The sequence below is a fragment of the Semicossyphus pulcher genome, unplaced genomic scaffold, assembly GCF_022749685.1.
Source record: "Semicossyphus pulcher isolate SPU_LCO1_2020_fin unplaced genomic scaffold, fSemPul1.0.p SCAF_21, whole genome shotgun sequence".
In the NCBI taxonomy this organism is placed as follows: Eukaryota; Metazoa; Chordata; class Actinopteri; order Labriformes; family Labridae; genus Semicossyphus; species Semicossyphus pulcher.
Window position 1 is genome coordinate 19127974 of NW_027211695.1, and position 19891 is coordinate 19147864.

General features: G+C 43.5%; 1 protein-coding gene across 4 annotated transcripts in view; it reads left to right on the forward strand.

Annotated features, from left to right (window-relative positions):
* pcdh7b (protocadherin 7b) overlaps nucleotides 1-19265 on the forward strand; it is a 110915-nt gene extending 91650 nt beyond the window's left edge. The window contains exons 2-3 of one of the 4 annotated variants that reach the window (XM_069672423.1): nucleotides 13588-13606; nucleotides 14977-19265. In XM_069672423.1, the coding sequence (XP_069528524.1) occupies nucleotides 13588-13606; nucleotides 14977-15452 (495 nt within the window). In that variant the 3' untranslated portion in view covers nucleotides 15453-19265. The remainder of the gene's footprint in view (nucleotides 1-13587; nucleotides 13607-14976) is intronic. The other 3 variants (XM_069672425.1, XM_069672422.1, XM_069672426.1) reach the window with 3 other exon arrangements.
* Nucleotides 19266-19891: the final 626 nt, after the last annotated feature.

The following is a 19891-nucleotide window of genomic DNA, read 5'->3' on the forward strand; positions in this document are numbered from 1 at the left end:
ACAGGAACTCTTTTAAATGCGCCGCCCATGTCCACTAACAATCCCCTGAATAAAGCTGACATTATGCAGCTGCATTCTGAGTAAGTGTGCAGTGTGTGTGACCTTAAAGAAGGGAGGTTTGGAGAATCGCAGCATAAGGAGAAGAAAGTGAATAATTCTTTAAAGTGTAGCCTGGGGCACATTAGCATGTGCGCTAGCTATAGCGTCAGCACGTGGCTGTGTTTTTTTTTCTCTTCTTCTTCTTCTTCTTCTTCCGACAGCGCTTTTAGCACACCCCGTTTGTCAGAGGGAGGCATCATCCTTTATCGGCACATTTCATGTTTCCCAGAGGACTCTGTGAAGCGGGTGATATTATTGAGGAGCGCTGAGCCTTATTAAATTCCCAAGCATATTACCAGTCTCTCTCTCTCGTACACACTTGCATCTCTCACTCTCTCTCTCTCTACCACTCACTGATTATGTTTCGCTCTCTCTCTTAATTTGGTCGCACACTCCACTGTAGCTCGACTGGCCCCCTCCCCATTCGTCTCTCGAGAGGAAACAAAGGAAGTAAATACATATTATTGCTTTTTTTCTCTCTCTCAAGTGACGCTCATCAGGTATTAACACAGCATGCCCTTCCATCGCTGCCAGACCCTCATAAGAATCACTCACTCAGCCGCTGTATATGTTACATTTTAGCCTCGACTGTTCTGTCCTATTCTTGGTGAATTCTTTTCATCAAAAGGACAGAGATAATGCTAATCTTTCAACCAGTGAACTGGATAGAAAGCAAATACTCTGTCAGCTTTGCTAGGATTAAGTTGGGTGTCATCAAAAGGATTCTTTTTTGTGCTCCAGCTCTGTGCGTAGAAAGTGATAAATCCAGCACTATTAGTTTAATATCATTTTACAACAACTACAACTTCTTTCTTGAACGCTTCCCCGACTTTTAATGGGCCGCAGGCCTGTTTCTGGTCTGCACACATGACAAGAGAACATGGAGAGTATGTGTACTTTTAGGGTGATAATGAGGCTGAATTGACCATGCCTCGACTGTACATGCTCATTGCTTCTGCGCGTCACTGCAACCTCCAGAGCTCTCCGTTCTCCGCATAGACTATTTGCTCAGTCCAAGTGTGTGCGTGCGTCTGTGTGCACCATGCGTATTTATCAAACACGGCTTTTGCCATTTTTTTTTATGATGCTGACACGGGTGGTGATGCCTCTGTCTCCCTTGCTGCAAGGGAAGCCTATTTACATATGACCTTGCATGCAGCGATTGGTGGAACGGGGGGTTCGCGGAGTTTTATTTTGCTGGAATGATGTGCTTTTATCTTGGATGTGACAGCTGAATATGAATATGAAAATGTGAAAAGAGCAGCTGAGTCAGATCGGGTCGTGATATTCATGAGGATTAGACATAATGTGTTTACTAGTTTGGCTGCCAACCGTACTGTACATGATGTCAATGGACTGTACGGTTGTGTTTGTGTGGGCAGCTGACTATTTGAACGTACATACGTGTTGCTTACTTAACATATAACGCATATTGTTCTCCAGGCATATATATCAACCTGTCACTCGATTCCATGGCAGCTTCCTGATCTTTTTGGACAGTAATAATTCATGTTTCTTTGCTTCTAAGGTGGCATGTAAATAATGTTGCCGTATGTGTGCATCCACGCATGTAGGCTGACGGTTTGCATCATGGGGATAGCGAACATAGTGTACAGTTGCAAAGGCCCTTGAGGAATCCCACTACCAAGTGTGCTTCCCTCATACATAAGCCATACCGCATCCATTCAGAGAAAACGAGAGGAAGACATTGGCTTTAGGAACTTCATCTTTGTTTCATGTCAGTGGGTGTAAGACGGGGCAGTCAAGACTGCTTAATGCTATGAAAATTTGATGCAGAAAATATCCTGTCGGCGCTGCATTTTTAATGGAGACCACGCAGATGCAGGAATTATCATCGAAGCGCTCAGTCTAGTCCCCCGGTAGCGAGTCGTGTACGGCACCCAAATGACTTTGCACCCCCAAGCTGAACTCAGTCTGCGTCTGGATATGCTTTGGGTATTTCAATCATTCGTAGAAAAGTTCTATTTGTCTCTTAAAGCATTGTGTCTGAGCACTGACAGCTCCTAGGACGCATCGCAGATTACAAAAACACTCCATCACGGGTCAGACTATTGGCGTCTGGTGTATATTTTTCTGTTTTCTGTTCTCCAGTAGGAAAATGAGTCTGGCCTTTTGGGGCTTTTATTGCCCTAATCTGCAGTCCAACCCACACTTATCCCACTGGTGATTGATATTTTTGAGACATCAGTAGGACAAAAACAGTTTTGAGTTCTGACGCTCATGAAAGACCCATCAGCTCGGTCGTCGATCAATGTGAATAAATATTTCCCACAACCCAGAAGCATTAGAATCAAGGACGGGGAGCGAAAAAAAAAAGGCAGACAGAGGAAAGAGGAAAAATCAATTGGTCGAAAGCTTTGCTAAAACGGGGGTGGGGAGGCGGTGGAGGCAGAGTGCGGGGGTAGAATGGGGGGGAGAAATAGGCCTGTCAAGCTGGGTGAATAATGAAGCATGTTTTCAGCGTTCAAAGGCAAAGGAGAAAAGGCGCGGTGAAGCTATGTTACGTACAAGGTGTCATATAATGTCAAATTAATTTGAGTATCATATGAGCTGGAAATGATGTGAAGATTTCGGAGGTGAACACGAGGCTTTTGAACTCGTCAAGTATTAATTCACTATCTTCAAGAGCCTCTGAAAGGAGCAATCACTGATATTTGCACCAAAAATCAGCGGGGGTTCTCAAACTGCTGATCAATGTCAAGTAAGTGCTTCGTTACAAATTTTTGGCTGCTGGAAACTGTAGCATTTGAAACAGGCTGTCTCAATCTGGCTCTGTGTATGTGCTGGAGCTGTTCCCCACTCCTAAACTGGAAGTTAGCGATAGCCTCTTAGGCTAACAGCGACTGTTTGTAGTTTATGTAACATAGCTAACATAAGCATTTGAGAACATTTAGAAAACATGCTAGCTGCTCATTTATTCCCATAAAGCAGAGATAAAATGTTATGCTAACTTCAAGTACTGCTAGCTTAAATGTTGTGACACAACCTGCTTTGTTTAAATTGAGGTTACACATTTTCCGATGTTGTTGTAGTTTCCTGCAACTTCCACTAGATGTTACTAAAGAGTCCTACTTTACTGAAATACACCTTTAAATGATATTGAACCAAACTGAGACACCGCGTTCTTTCAAAATGACCACAATGTTTAAAATGCTAACATAGGACCATTAACCAAATGTAGCACACCTACCTGTGTTAGCCAGAGGCTAAATGACAGTTCAAAACACCTGAGAAGCTCGTGTTTCTAGCAAAGTGAATTTTCACTCACTCTGTCTGACTATCTACCCCATCGAGTTGAAAAGTGTCTTCAACTCGAATACAGTGATGGAATTCATGTCCTATATTCAACCATTTTCAGTCAACATAAGAGAGGCTGAGTGTCCATATTCCCTAGTTACTGCCCACCTGTCCAAACCTCACCCACCCACGACATGAATCTCTTTCTCCCTGTCTATCTACCTCACTCACCGTTTCCCTCGTTTTTTTGATGGGGGATCCATTTGGTTTAAATTGACTCATTTTGTCACTGGGAATAGGAGCAGGGAAACTGAAGAGGGAGAAACGGGCAAGGCTGCAGCTTTGATCCCTCCGACAGGCAGCGTGAAAAGTGCATTTCATAAAGGATGTTCGCCTGTGATGAGCCCGCCAGAGTGACAAATTGGGCCCTCGGTGCTTTAAATAATACACTGTGTATGACTCTAGCCATGTTGCTGTAGTTCTATACGGCTAAACTGGTCTGTTAAGAAGGGAGTGTGTTGTGGGTTGAAAGAGGGGCAGAGTTAGCGAGTCAAATCCAAGGCCGGTTTTGCTTCGAATCATCTCTCTTTCTTGTTCAGCCGTGTGATACATTCAAACGTTAACATGAAACTTGCTTCCCAGCATTCAAATCTAGATTTTGGGGGCTTCAAGGACAGGAAATGACTTTTGAGTGATGTCTGAAAAGAGCCTTGTTGTTGTCTCCCTGTGGCGTTTGTTGCTGGGAACTGAATCATGCACTGATGAATGTTTTAAGATGTGGTGTGCCACTGTCGCTGACACCCCCTTAGCTGGTGAAGCAAGGCAAGGAGGAGCAGAGAGAGAAACTGTTTAGACGGGCTCTTTGCTACTTCACGCTGTATAATTTCGCCCAACATGCAAAACCTCTTAGGGATGGGGTGAGGATGTGGGTAGTGCAGACACAGCTTGGATGCCCTTGTGTTGACACATGCATGCTGTATGGGTAACATGGGAACATTAGTACAGACTGTACAGCCCGTAAGATCTGAAAAGAAACTCTAGGACAACAGGTCGTCAGAAATCATCCATGTATCCTCTTAATTTGACAAATGTCTAGTTGCAGATGGTCTGCCTCACACTGGGCACCAGATCGCCCCACCAGGATTCAATTCAACTCACCTCCCCCTCGCTCTTGCGTATGCATCCCTTCGTGGAGGAATCATCAGAGAGAATCTGGAGGTGGCGCGACCTACCGTCTAGTCCCAAGCCAAAGATAGAGAACGAATAGGGAAGGTGACAGCACAGTGCCTCTCTGCCGCAGCAAATCCAATATACTGCTCCGAGAAGGGAACAAACTGTGGCCTATCTGCGAGATAGTCTATAATCCAGGACACCTTGGCGTTATCAGGCTGTATCGCTCTGAGCTCCTGCCTGAGCAAGAGTGGCCGGATAGTGTTTAAGGCACTCAAGAAATCAAAGATCCCGAATCTCAGCGAGTTCCCAAGCCTCTCCTGCTGGGACCCTGACATATTTATGGTGGCATTTTGTCAGAACTCTGTACATATTTTCGTACATCTGACTGGTACGCACGTTGCGGTGATGGTGAATCAGTCCAAAGATGTCTGTTGTGTAGGATGAGGCCTTTGAGTCTGTCAAAGTAGCCTTTGCTTCTGTTTTGAACACAGTGGGTGGTTTTACACAGCAGAGGCACGCTGGTTGGACTCAAGGATACATTAAAGAGGTGCTGGAGGAACTATTTGCTGACAGGCACATCCTTTTAGCACTTTCATCAAGAGGCCACACTGTGTGAGCCATTTGGTGCAGCTTGTTTTTAACCTTCCGACTGGGTTTTCTATGTGTCCTGAAGGGAAGATTCTTCAAAACCAGTTTGATCACTTGTTTGGTCACCCCGGTCATAACATTGTTCAGCTTTGTCTGAAAGGATTACTATTACAGTTTGTGTCCCTTAGTGTAACCCACAGAATTAGCCATCAAAGGACTTGGTCGGTTCAGATCTCTGAGGTAGTTTTGTGAACCTGCTCAAACACATAAAACTAATCCCTCTGGAAAACACAACCCCGGGATAATTTGCCTTTTTCTGCCCTGGAGTGGAGCTCACTGTGCCTGTTTATGAGCCGACACGCCAAAAAAACTGAAAGCCTGTCCCTTGAGGTCAGCATAATTACCCCCCCCCCACCACAATCCCACCACTAGCTTTCCATTAAGGTCGTGACTCACCATGCCCGGCTCGCTCTGGCCTGGAACGCGCTAGCAGCTGAGAGCTAATTGCTACACTCAGGATGACAAGCATGGTAGATAGTGGGTGTTGTTTGGCTGACTCATGAGCTAACTAGCTAACCTGCTGGTGCTAACTACTTATTACAAGTGGAACCTTTGTTTTAGACATCAGGTGCTAAGAGAGTACATTTGCATCTTTTATTTTTTTATATCTAGAGTGGGGTTTTTTTTTGTACTTTTGAAACACAAAATGAAGCAATGCATGAATACAACATTATTTGATACAGAATTTATGACACAAAAGGAAATTCTGATGCAAATTTGCCGCTTGGCTTGGACGCGTCTTTGCCAAGCGTTGTAATATTTCTTGTTAAAGCCTCATATTTCATATGCAGCTCAGGGCTGCACATGTGCTGAAATTGAGCTATGTTCTGTGCAGTCACCATTCATTTTTACTGTATCAGATAAGAATTCCACCAAAGCCCCGGTTGCTATCGTATTATTAAAGTCCCCTCTTTGGAACTACCATCTTACCTTTGCCCTGTGTAGTGCTACAGTACGCCTTACAGTGATTTAAATGCATTCCCTTATTAGCACGATCGGTAAAAAGCACAAATCACAGACTTTTTTTGCCTCTTTTTTTATTTTAGGGAGGGTTTAATCGAAATTGTATTTTGACAAATAACCATTTAATGGTGTAAAACAGGCTATTGTGTGAGTGTGCCTGGGAGTGTGCGATAAGAGTAACAGTGGAGGAGAAGCAATGACACTTCTTTTTCTAAAGACTGGAGAGAGAGAGAGAGAGAGAGAGAGAGAGAGAGAGGGAGAGAGGGAGATCTTGCGAGTGAGAGAGAGAGAGAGAGAATTTAGAGGAATAATAAACAATAAAAAAACACATTTTTTTAACTGAATTAACCCCTCGCTCACACACGCTCACAGTAGCTCAGAAAGCCCTACCATTTTCTACACACCCACCACCCCTTCATCCGTATTCTGTGTTTGTCTTATCAAATAATACTGTGTGCTTTTTCTTCTTGTCTGTGGCTGGGAATGCCGAGCACGACACACACACACACATACACACACATGCTGCATGGTTAATGTAAAGCTTGCAGTGTCTGTGTGGTGCGAAAACGAGCTGAGACTGCCATATTGTTTTATCGGCAGCTAGCAGTGTTGCATGTGTGCACCATAGCAGAGCGGCTAATGCTAATCCTTACGGGTCCTCCGGAGCATTTTGTGTAAGCTTAGAGTGCCGTGCTGGAGAAACCAGGGCATAAAAAATGCAGGAAGGTGCTTTGTTTCATACTGTAATTCTGTGTTTTTTCAAGGATGAATGAATTACATGTACAAAGGTGTTAGTTTGAGCTTGTAAAGGTGATTATAAGTGCTGTGCTTATAGGATAAAAAGAAAGCTTGATGAGAAAATCCCTTTTTTCTTTTTTGAAGATTTGGTGGATTTCCGAACATATTTCGGAGGTATTCTGTTTGTTTCAGTTGTCTTGTGTGTGTGTGTGTGGCAGAAAGCCAGCGCCGTCATTCTTATTAGCGGAGTGGATGAGTCACTCTGCTTCTCTGCTCCCCACATCATCCCGCTGTTGTGCCACTTATAGATGAGGTCGGGGGTCACAAGTGCTCTGAGGACACGGCCTGTGGCTTCTGCATTTAGAGAAAATATGCTTCCAGTAAACACGACAACCACCTGCTGTACGGGCGGCATGCGCGCGCACGTACGCGCATGCTAGCGAGGCGCGGAGTTGCATGCAAGATGAATGAGGGAGCATGACATGCCGGGACGCTTTATTTATGGGGCTTGAGTGCTGAGTGTTCAAACGGGCGAGAGAGAGAGAGAGGTAGAGAACCAGAGCAGGAGAGGGGAGGGAGAGTGCAAGCCGCATTTGATAATTGGCTGAGAGATCGTCACCAGAATGAAATTATGCTAGTTAATCTCTCTGCAATTAATTACCTCAGGAGCAGGCCGCAGTACATTCATTATTCCAGAAAGAGTATTGACCCTGCTGGAAGGAGAAAAGCAGCCATATCATCGGCGTAGCTGCGGTGTTGTTGTAACGCTAGTTAGCATATGCGGCTAAAAAGGCTAGAAAATGCCTCACAGGAGTTCTGGATGTCCTTACGTCGAGTCTTTATTCCACACAGAGGTTGGACATCAGGAAAAAGGACTCGACAGCTCATTACAGAACTCGATCAGGGCTCTGTATCTTTCCCTCTCACTCACTCCACCTCTCCTTGCTGTGTTTCTTTCTCCTCTCCGCGCCCTGTCCTGCTACTCTCGAGGCATGGCGGGGGGTTCCAGATTATTCCCTCAGTTGCCCTTGCCAGGCAGTAAATACTTCAAGGAGCTCAGAAGGCAGAGAATAGATCACCTGCTGCCGCTTTCAACAGTATCCCTGCAGCTGGCCCGTGAGCACGAGTGCTAACGCGGGAAGGTTACGTATAGCGAGATGTTAGCTATGCTAAAGGTCAAATGTGGGTCATGTCGGCTCAGGAATCGGGTGTGATTTGTGTAAAAGGATGAAATCTAATTAAGAGAAATAATGTCCCTCCTGTTACAAGAACTTAACATGACTAACACGGGTTACAAGTTTTGTGTTTAACTTCCTGTGCCACTGAGAAAAAACTCCACTGCTGACGTTAATGCCATCAATTACTGCCGTTGCTAGCGGTGCACGCCATGACTTGCGCTTTCAAAAGGTCATTGCTCCCCAGGACGCCCCTTTTGTTCTCATTTTCCCCTGCACCACTGCGTTTCTTTCTCCCTTCCATCCTTCCTTAATTGTCTGGCAAACATCTCAGCAAGAGAAAGACAAATATCGCTTTTTCCTGTGGATATTGTTCTGTCTGAACTTGCCGTCACGGCGTTAATAATTTAGCACCTATTCTTTTTCTCGCTGCTCCTTTCTCCCAGGAACACATCCTCCCGCACCTGATTTTTTTTTGTCTCCTCTCGGGCCGTTTTCCATCCATCTTCTTTTCGTCTCTCTTTTTATTTCCCTTCCTTTCGTTCCCCACAGCCACCTTTTAGTCGTGTGAGACAGACGTCCGCCTGTCTGCGTTTGATGCCGGGGACCTCTCGGCTGCGAGGCGATGCCACGGGGGCCCTGCACAGCGAGGCAGCCAAACACGGGGAGACTGGCGCTCTTATACCGTAATTAGTCGGCAAGTTTCAGCTAATTAAGTGGGACCCTATTAGAGGCGAGAATGAGCAGAAAGATGGCTGCAGGAGACAGCGTTAGCTGTCTTTGGTGTTTTTGGTTTTTACCTTCATCGTTATTCGCCACTTTTTGTCGCCGTCTCTTCGCATCCTTTTTTTCCCTCCTCTTACATTTTGTCCCACAGCTGGTTTTTCCGGATAAATATTTCATTTTCCCTCCCTCAGCCGCTCACAGTAATCTGTGTGACACCCGGCAATGTACACTGTCATCTCCACGCTGATTGCTGTGCCGTGCGAAATAGATCTGTCCGTACGGGGAGGCCCTTTGATGAGGGGCGCGAGGCAATCACAAGCCCATTTCCAAGCTGGACTCACTGTTCTGACACAGGCGCCCTCTCGTGCCTTCCCGCCTGAGCCTTGAAAAACTTTTTTTCTTGTCTTGATGGATATTTTGGGGGGGATTGGAAGCATGTGGACGGGTGTAAATGAAATTTGGAGGTTAAAGTGTTTCATTTAATGAAGGGAGTGCGATGGAAGTAAATTAGATTGAGTTGAGTTGAGCCAGGCACACAGGGAATCATTGTTAGAGGGATAATTTAGAACCATAAAAAGGCTAAATAAAGGTTCTTCAGGTTGATAAGTTAATACGAGCATGTGTGAGAGCAGGCGGATAGTCCAAGCAGCACATGTTCCCAAGACTTATTTGCAGTACAGTACTCCTTCTGTTGTCAAACTTTCCTGTCCGTCCTCTCCTCTTGTCTTTGCTCATGTCCTCATTTCTTCCTCCTCTCCTCCTGTCTCCTCTCCTCTCCTCTCCTCTCCACTGCTCTCTTTGGCAGTGTGTTTGGCCTGTGACGGCCCAGAGGCAGCCATGCTGTCTTCTCCGCTCAATCTGCTGTTTCCCTTCTCCCAGGCCCTGACCCTGCTATACTCAGCACACACACTCTCCCTTCCTTGTCTCTCCCTTCCTATCATCCCTCCTTCTCTTCATCATCCTCTCCCGCGTGCCCTTCCTCCTCCCCTCTCCGCTGTGACCCCTATCTGCTGTCCAGCCAGCTGCAATGTCCGTCAAAGGCACAGTGTGGACACACATACACAAAAATGCATGCAAGCACATCACCTCTGTTTTGTCCTCTTCCCACTCTTTTTTCTTTTCCTCCCATCATCCCTCCCTCCCAATGCCTCAGCTGTTTGGGTTGAGTCTGCCACGAAAAAAGAAAAAAGAGGGCAAAAGGTCGCAGAGCTTCAGTCCGTGTAGCAAAAAATATAGAGAGAGGAAGGAGAGGAAGAATTGATGGTGCGGGGGACGATTCAGCTCCAATGTGGAAGCGCTGGTGACGTAGATGAATGCGGACCGACGAGTGGACTTTGCTGACATGCCACAGCGAAAACACAGTGTGCATGACACAAACAAACACTGCAAAACTGTAATTGCCCAGAATAGCCCACGCAACAGACATTAGCGTGCATATGCCCAGCAGCGATGACAGTCTAACCCTCCGCTTCTTTCCTACCACTGCAACATCTTAGCAAGTGCTAAAGACACCGCAACAAATTGGTACTGTATCCCGGCCTTGGAGGTTCTTTGAAATATCCCACAGTGTAAGCTAGTCAGCTGATAGGGTGGCTGACTAAAGCCAGCTAAGAAAAGCAGCGGCTCAACCAGGCACTGGCCCACTTTCAGCCTGCTTTTCTTGCACAAATGAAGAAAGAATTCAGTATACCAGAGTGTGAGGAACAAATATCTCTGAGTGCCGCTTTTTAGTGGCGTCTTGCTGGGTAATCATCCCTTCAACAGTGCACCACTTCTGTCGCTATTCACCATATTCACACAAGCCATTTCCCTCTCACGTGCCATGTTGGCTTGGATCTTACATATTGTTATCAAGTTGTAGGCCTACAGCTGTGCTCAAGGTTTGCTAATCGATTAAACATAGGATATACAACTATCATGTCACCTGTTCCTGATTGATCAGACACTGAAAAGACTATGGATAGTGAAAACCAAGAGGGTTATTTGTCCATAAGGCATTTCTGAGTCATTCGATGCCGTTACACAGCTAACAATGGAATTTAACCACTTCCTAGTTAACAAAGTGCAATAGCAGAATATGAAAGATATCGTAGCTACCAAGCCAACTGCAATGTTAGCTAGCTAACTAACAAACAAACAAACAAGTTAGCCAGGATCTGGTTGTGGTATCTAAGAGTCATTTTAGCTATGAATTGGTTGAATACTGACGTTTGTTGTTGTCACTTAGCTGTAAAGTTAGCTAGCTAACTAACAAACGGTTACATTAGCAAACAGTAATGTTTGCTAAGAGTTGGTTATGGTATCTAAGAGTCATTTTAGCTTGGAATTGATTGAATGCTAACGTTTGCTGTTGTCACTTAGCAGTAAAGTTAGCTAATATAACCCTCTGTTAGTTAGCTGGCTAACAGTAATGTTAGCTAGGAATTGGTTATGGTATCTAAGAGTCCTTTTAGCTAGGAATTGGTTGAGTGCTAACATTTGCTGTTGTCACTTAGCTGTAAAGTTAGCTAACTAACTAGCAAATGGTTATAGTATCTAACAGTAATGTTGGCTAGGAATTGATTGTGGTATCTAACAGTCATTTTAGCTAGAGATTGGTTGAATGCTAACATTTGTTGTTGTAACTTAGCTTTAAAGAAAGCTAGCTAACTATCAAACAGTGATATTAGCTAACAGTAATGTTAGCTAGGAATTGGTTGAATGCTAAGGTTTGCTGTTGTCACTTAGCTGTGGTTACTTAATATTTAGTTTTAACTTGTAATAAAGCCAATGTCTCACCAGATTTTAATGATGGATGGTCTTTTCAGTTGCTGATCAATTAAGAAGTGGTAAAGGTATGAAGATTTGTCAGATTCTGTATATTTTCTAATGATTTCAAACCGAGAATACTCAGTACAACACTTTAACAGCATTTGAGCTTCCGGAAGTCTCTTTTGAGTGAAGGTCTAATGGCTTGCGTTGTGGGCTTTTATGAGCAGACCAGCCCCCCGCTTGTTTGAAAGCCCTTCTCTCCAAGCAACAGACATACCACCCTGCTCGTGGCATCCAAACTGTGCCACTGTTTTTCTGGCTCTGAATCGCCAAATATAAAGGCCCTGAGCCCCCCAGGGACCTAACCTGGTATGGAGAGGCCTCCCTCTTCAGCTCTCAGTGTTGCAGAGAGGCTTTTTAACACAGCAGAGTGACCCACTTGTATTGTGTTATGCTGTGGTTGATAGTGTGGGCTCGCGGGGTGTTTGTGAATATGTAACAAAAGCCTGCTACAGTGCTGCGTGTGCTCCGAGGGCTTTTCTTTGAAGATATTTTCTACGTCCTGATTTCTGAATTGGGTCTTGAAAGGGCCTATGGATATGTTTGGGAGCAATGTTGCGTGTCTTCATAGAAATACTTGAAGAAATTACAATTGATTATTTTGCAGCCATGTTTTAATGGGTTTGCTTTTATTCTACGGACATAAAATCTTGGATTTAGTGTCACTTTTAAATCAAACGTGCTACCAATATTGGAATACTTTCTATTCTTGCTAGAATAAGCGATTATTTGATGGATGTGGAGTGGACATTAAAATTTACAATCCTCTACAGCTAGTCCCAAGACAACATGTTATAGCACTAGTCCATGCTGAGGACGACTCAAGCACACTTATTTGTCCAGCGCTACAGGACACATGGATTTAAGTGGTTTTAAAGTAGTCATATTGATGGCCCAACCTCAGGGGGAGGTGACACTTCTGAGGAAGGGAAGGGGGGAAAAATAAAGCATTTTTGCTTTGATATAGCAGCCCAATTCATTAGCTCAGTGGGAAACGTCTTCATTTTTAGCAAGCCTGCCGAGTCAATGGAGCATGGCTAGGAAATAATCAGCCTCCTTTCAGCACACAACACACAAGAGCGCCGGCTAACTACCTCGGCAGCGGCTGAAGGTTGGCTGCTTCCCCATGAGAGCTGGCGGAGGCAGGAAGGTCCTCCCCTGCTGATTTTTTTTTTTTGTGTGAATGCGACTGGGATGAGGAGGCAATTGGATGAGCATTCAGAAGCAGGGCGCAGAGGCCCTCGCGAGAGCTCTTTGCATTGTGGGTAGCCTGATGGCTCAATCGTAGGTGTAAACGAGGAAGACAATCAGTACCTGGTTGTCTCTTTGATGGCTTTGTTTGTCAGGCTAAGACGCAGGAAAAGAGGTAGAGGAAGACATCTTTTCTTCCATGCCATGAGCCATGCCAACTGCTATCACATTCACCACATCAGCTAGCATGTTAACGTATTGTGATTGCCATCGCATCTCCCTATTTTCTTTGATTTTCTGGCCCTTTCTTCTCATTTATTTAGCTGTTTCATTTCATTAACCAGCTGCTCAGTTGTTTGGGCTCACTAATGACAAAAAGTTATTTGATTTTTCTATCAAGTGGCAGTAGCTCCCCAGGGCACTAGCTTTACATCGACTTCAGTTGATGCTTTATGAAGGTAATTTGTGACATGAAAATGTAGTCTAATAGGTATATAGATGAAATAGGAGTTCTGGCAGTTCAGGAATGGCACTCTGATTGGATGTTTTGCATTCATAGTGAGGCAAGTGATTAAAAAGCGAACATCAGTAGGACTACATTCTGTTTTTTCCTGTCTCCTCTTCCTTTGCTGTCCTTGTCTCGGCCTCGCATCGTGTCCGTCAGTCATGTGTCCGCTCTGCATAACACTTGTTTGTGTGCTGTTGTGTCTTTTAGTTCCACTTTCAACATACAGCAAACATATATAAAATATACATAAGTGCAAGTCATGAAGAGTGATTTCTGTTCTATTTTTTTCTTTTACAGGAGAAAAAGAGCATTAAAAGTAAGCCATGGTCCAAACTCTTGTTTTCCTTTTGATACTATGGGCAAAGGCATGCTTGGCTTGGTTTGCACTCACCCTCGCTTTTGCTTGATTTTGGTTTCCCATACAACGCATCAGGTCATGAATAATTTACATCTAACATAGCATCGCTATAACATTGGCACTCTGATAATTCTGGCACTGTGTTACTACATCGAAGCACTCTGTCAGGGCTTTGGGATTAGGCTCCTTCCTCACAGCTTTTGTCTTATATCCAGCCAGCAACTCAGCTTTGGGTTTTTGTATTTGGGCTAATTATCTTTCACATATTGCACTTGGATAAACTCTTGCACTGTCTGACTGTATTGGCAGTGGGATATCCGTCAAACCTGTTGTCCTGCTGGAGCATTCTAAGCACATAATTTGCTTTTCACAATAATACAGTAGACGTCGTTAATCTGAGGCCAGCTCCTAGCTAGGTAATTGGTTAAGAACCCTATTAGTGGATTTAAGAGGATATCAGGCTGCTTTAGCCACACAAAGCTATTAAGCTACTTAGATCAGAATGTGATTGCCGTCTGTCAATCACCGGATAAGAGCACAGGGTGTTGTTGGTGCTCCCGTCTTATACACCGACGCGTACACACAAACAGAGCAGGCCTAATTGTGCTTTATAAATTTTACATCAGGCCGAACCGAGAAACACAAACTGACCTCCTCCCTACTCCCTCCATGGCTGCCCCTCCCCCCCTCCCCTTCCCCTCTCAGCACAAACACGTTTTGAAGCATGACATTATTTCAACTCTGATTCACGCCACTGTTTTTTAGTTTGAGGCTGTTGTCGTAGCCAGTGGAGTCTTCTTTTCATTGTTGTTTTCTGTTTCTGTCATGTGGTTTGGGTTCTGCATGAAAACAGGCAATTTTATCCCAACAAGTTTAATTTTAACCAGCAGTGATGAATTCTAAGCTTGATCCAAAAGGCAACTGGACTGGGTTGAAGTAAAGAACTTCAACCCAGTCCAGTTGCCTTTTGGATTAAGCTTAGAATGATTATGTTCTGGATGACCGAGAACCTTCACAGACAAGCAGTGATGAAATTCAGAACTTTGACTTTGCTTTGACAAAAGGTGCCTGGTAACCATCGTGACCAGTTTTTGTTGTTTTTCACCTTTTCCATTAACTCTAAGATGCGTTGATGACCTCATTTGGGAGAAAATACTGACTCACGCATCTAATTTAAGAATTCATATTAGCAAAATCATGTGACACACACCAAACACTGAGTGCTAGGAAGTGTGTTTAGTCAAAAGTGGTAGTGCAACATCAAATATCCCCACTTTGGCGCAACAAACAGTACCACTGACTTTCTTTTCTCCTTCTGCTTCCTCTAGACTCTCGGCCCTTGCCTGACGTAGCCATGACTGGCAAATGCACCCGGGAATGCGACGAGTATGGCCACTCGGACTCCTGCTGGATGCCTGTGCGCACGTCGCCTGAGCGACGGCCATCCAAGTCAACCACCACCCCACAACAACCAAAGCTTTCCACTTTCATGAGCGGCAACGGCAGCGGCAGCAGCAGCAGCGCCGAGCAGCCCGGCAGCCAAGAGACCCTCGCCATGGCCGCCATGGCCAACGGAGACCCCACGGCCGCTCACATGATGGGCGACCGCAATCGCAACCTGCTCAACAAGAAGATGGCCTCCTCCTCCTCCTCCTACGAGGCGTTCGGCTCGCCTTCCTACGGCTCCCCAGGAAGCGGAGAGGAGACGCTGGGCCACCCAACCGAGGAGATCCCTCTGGCACCCACTGGGGAGTACAAGCCCACAACCTGTGGTACTTTGACGCGACGGGAGGTATACCTGTGAGCTAGCATCCCCTTGTGCCACAACATTTGGCATTGAAGTACTCTAAGCATAGTCGCTTACCCACCACCGTTACAGCTCTAGAAGCTTTTAGCCACTCTTGTTCCTTTCAGGGTAGGACTAAACTTTCCAAAGACTTTTACGACAGCTCCTTAATGAAAACTTTTAAGTGGATATAATCCAATAGTACCATTTTTAAAGTGCTAATTCCGGCCATGACCTGGAAGAAAATTGGAGGAGGAGGACAAACTGTTGAGGGCATGGATAGGACTTGGGATGTTCTACTGGCGAGTCGGGTGCTTGGGACACGATCTGCTGCCTGATAGTCAATCTGTACAATAATCAACTCATTTTACATATTCAGTACATGCATGCATTACCCCTCTGATCCCCCAATGAAGGCCCTATCCCCTGAGGATGACACTGTACAAAAAAGGACAACTTCTTTTTCTGTTTTTTCTAGAAACAAAGCTGTACATGTGGACTATTTTGACTTCAAAGTGTGTCTTGGTTATGCCTTTTTTTTTTATTTCCGAACAGTGCAGCGCTTCGGCCTTGATGTTCAATGGCTGCAACAATATAATGGACAACTTTGTCTCTTTCACATTGAGCTGTCTGTGGAATTCTGTCAACTTGACTGTTTGTGATAAAAGTTGACTGAAACTTACTCAAATCTCATAAGGACGGGAAAGACTAAGCTTTAAGTACTCAGCCCTGACAACACTTTCTCCAAAAATGGAGATTCTTGGACAGAAATGGGAGCCAATGGAATTTGCTGCAACAACTCTTTGCTTCAGACCACGACACACAACTGGTTTACTCTGATGAACACATGGTGACTTATTCGATCTAACCAGTGTGTGGTTCTTCACAGATAAAATGTCATTCATTGTACATAAACATTGGACCACAGCAACAACGCTAACTGCTACCATTCCCTTTTGTCTTGCTACCTTTCCTCAGTCTCTCGTTCTTTGTCTTTGATTGGCGAGATTGAGACCAAAACCCTCTTTTACCAGATGCAAAATCTTTAGAGCCATTGGCTGGAAAAGCATGTGTGTACATGGTTGTGCATATCCCAATTTCCTTGGTAGGATGCTCCTGTTTATATCAAGTTGTACCCCAAGTGTTTTCCCAATCGCACACATACAGAGAAGCAGGAGAGCAGATTCGTTTTCAGAGGAGCTGCTGTACTGACTGAAAATCCTGGGTAAGCACAGTGTGTGGCATGCCGAGATTAAAATTCTGGAGGTGCAATTGAAATTGTATGTGTGTATGGGCCAGATATGCAGTATATAGTGTGTGTGTATAGGCTATATTTAGTGTATACTGTAGATGTACACCGATAATAGGCTTAGGAGGGCGTAAACAAGGCCAAGCTCGTCCTAAAACAGCTGCAAGGACAGCTTTCTACTGTTATTTCTTTTCTTTTTTTGTTGTGTGATAGACTGAGCAATAAATATCACTATGTACACGTGACCAACAAGCATCAACTTCTTTTTCACTTCCTCTCAAGCCTTCAAGGTGACATTAACCCAACACATGGCTGTCCAAGAGTCCCTTTTAGCACTAGTCGATGTTGCTTTCCATCGTACATTGGTGATAGCGTCTTTGAGCACGAATGTAAGAATCAGCTCAATGGAGAACAATCAAAACAAAGGCAACGTCTGAAGTGTACGCGCAGAAAGCGGGAAGTCATTACAGGCTGAGCAGAACGGCGTCAAAGTGAAACCAAAGCTTCGCGAACATGATGAAGCATTCCCACATTACACGCAGGATTAGCTTTCCGGGAGAACTTTGCTTCGACATTACATGAAGTTTTTTTTTTTTAAATGAAGGATTGAGATAAGAATGTGATGTCTCAACGAACCATCCGTTACATCCTCACAGCTAACACAGACACATAACAATGTGGAGATGTTGTGCCTCCCTGTCCACGGTGATCTCTTTCTTTTTCGCAGCTACAGAGGCGCAAATCTCATGACTGTAATAAAACAAAAAAATCAGATGCAATGGAACTTTTTTGTATGTTAGCAAAACCCCTTTGGTTTGACCGGAGCTGCTTTTTGTGCACTCCGGCAATCTATAGTCTGTAAGTACTACTCGTTGTTGGAAAGAAAGTGCTCCTATACTTATCAACTGTATACATAAATATTTACTTTTTACTGCACGTTTAATGGGAACTTACTTCACTTACTGAGAAGGAAGAAGAAAAAAACTGTAAAACAAAATGTACAAAAAAAAATTTCCCTGTAAACATGGAAATCCACCTTGTTGCTTGCTTTTGTTATACCTAAAGAAACATGTAGTACAACTTAGTACATCAGTTAAGACCATACCATTTTTTATATTTTTCTTACTCGATATCATCATCCTGTATCACAACACGAACCCCAAAAATGTTTTGTTACTTTATACCATCAGCAAATTTTTACCCCCATCTTGTATTTTACTTTATAATCCCATACGTTAATTTCTTACACTATAAAAATCAAAACCGTTGAAAATGATCATGACAATGTACTATGTGTTTTTTCTTTATCTGGTGCCACTTTGTATATTTAGAGTGCTTCTGAAAAAAGAAAAAAAAAAACAACATAAAAAATACTAGAGTGAATGCAAATATGCAATTGTGCCTTTTTATACCAATTGGTATGGTTAATGTCGGTTTGGAATGGTGCATAAACAATTACGTTGGTTTCAAAAGTTAACGGGGTGGCATTTAAGAACGGACTGAAATACATTTGCATATCTTAGATGATAATCCCATGATGTCAAAGGCTTCTTGGAGGACAAACAGTCAAATGTCAGTGATGGCGAATGTTCACTGGGGTCAATTATCTTGTTGAAATATCCATCCCTAGCATAGTGCATTACCGAATGAGTACAGGTACATGTTGGTAGTAATAATAATGATATAATGGATTTTTTTGTCGTGTTCCACTCATGTACATGTATGACATCAGAGGTCAAGTAACCTTCTTTGTGCATGAAACAAGCTCTAGGACAGAATCTAGAAAGATTTCGAGAAGGGAGTAAAAAAAAAAAAAAAATGCTTGGAGACATTTGACTGAGTTGCGAGAGCCTGGAGATAAAAATGCTAATGTGACGGTTTACTAGGAGGAGTTGGAAGTGGGAGAGGGGAAAAAAAAGCTGCGAGGGAGAGTAGCTGACAGAACACACACCTCAGGATATGCGGAGCAACACAACACTCGTACGCAGATTCACAGTATATGCATATCAGAGTAGGTGATGAAACCCCGTCCTACAAATAAGCGTGCTACGATGTTTGCTATGATATTGCAAGGTGATGCTTTGAATTATTAGATCAGATGGAGTGGAAACGGGCTCTGTTGTGTGAACCTCAGACAAAAAGACATGAAAGAAAAAATGCCATATACTGGCAACAATGTACTCACTGATACTCTTTTTCTTCACTGAGGTAACAAACGAACGTTTGACAGCAAACGTGGCATGCGCACCTGCCATTACAATGTTTGTACCTTGCTGCCCGAGGTGTGTGTTAAGTCCGCGCTCTCCTCAATTCATATAGCCTTCACAGTGTGTAATGAGATTTGTAATATTAACCATTACTATTTGTCCTGCGACTTGGATGTTGATATAGAAATTGAGGAACCAATTTATCATCGTTTAATATGAGTCACTATGCACGCAGCTTAGCTGAACATGGCAAAGTGTATTGAACGCAAGTCCACTTCTATTTATGAGATATTTTACATAATTTAATTTGCTTTTGTACAGGTTTGTGTAAATAAATTGCTTGTCATTTTTGTCTCTGCAGAAATTAAAATATAACATGGTAAAACAAATTCTGTCTATTTGGTTGATTAATTTATTCTTTTTAATGTGTGGGTTTGTTTTTTGAAGAATAAATATTTAATTCCACAAAGAGTAGCCAAAATAAAATAATACCCAAATTAAACCAGTAATGTTTAACAGCTATAACTATTAGCATTTTAAAGTCTCAAATGAGATTTACAACTCATCTGACTGAACTTTGACATCAACTCTAAATTGTACTTGCAGAATAAAAACATTCCAGCCACTTCAAAGGAGCATTAATCTCAGTATGTTAACCAACCAATGTGAAAATGTAGTTTGCTTCAAAATATCCAGTATTAATTACAGTTATACTTAACCTTAACTACCATATGCATCACTGTTTATGTCACATAACTATTTTAAGTTGCATAAATTGAGTTCTTGGCAACTTCGAAGCAGCGAAACAAACTCAAAATCAGACCAATTACTGCTATGTTAGCTTTGGCTAATGTGTTAGCAAACAGCTAGCTGTCATTTACACAAAGCAGCTGCAGTCTAGTGTTAGCATTCATTTTAAAATGTTTTTTGACCACTCATTCCCTTTTTGGGGGCTCTGTTTTGGTCTCAACCAACTATTTAGAACAATATTAGACATTTTA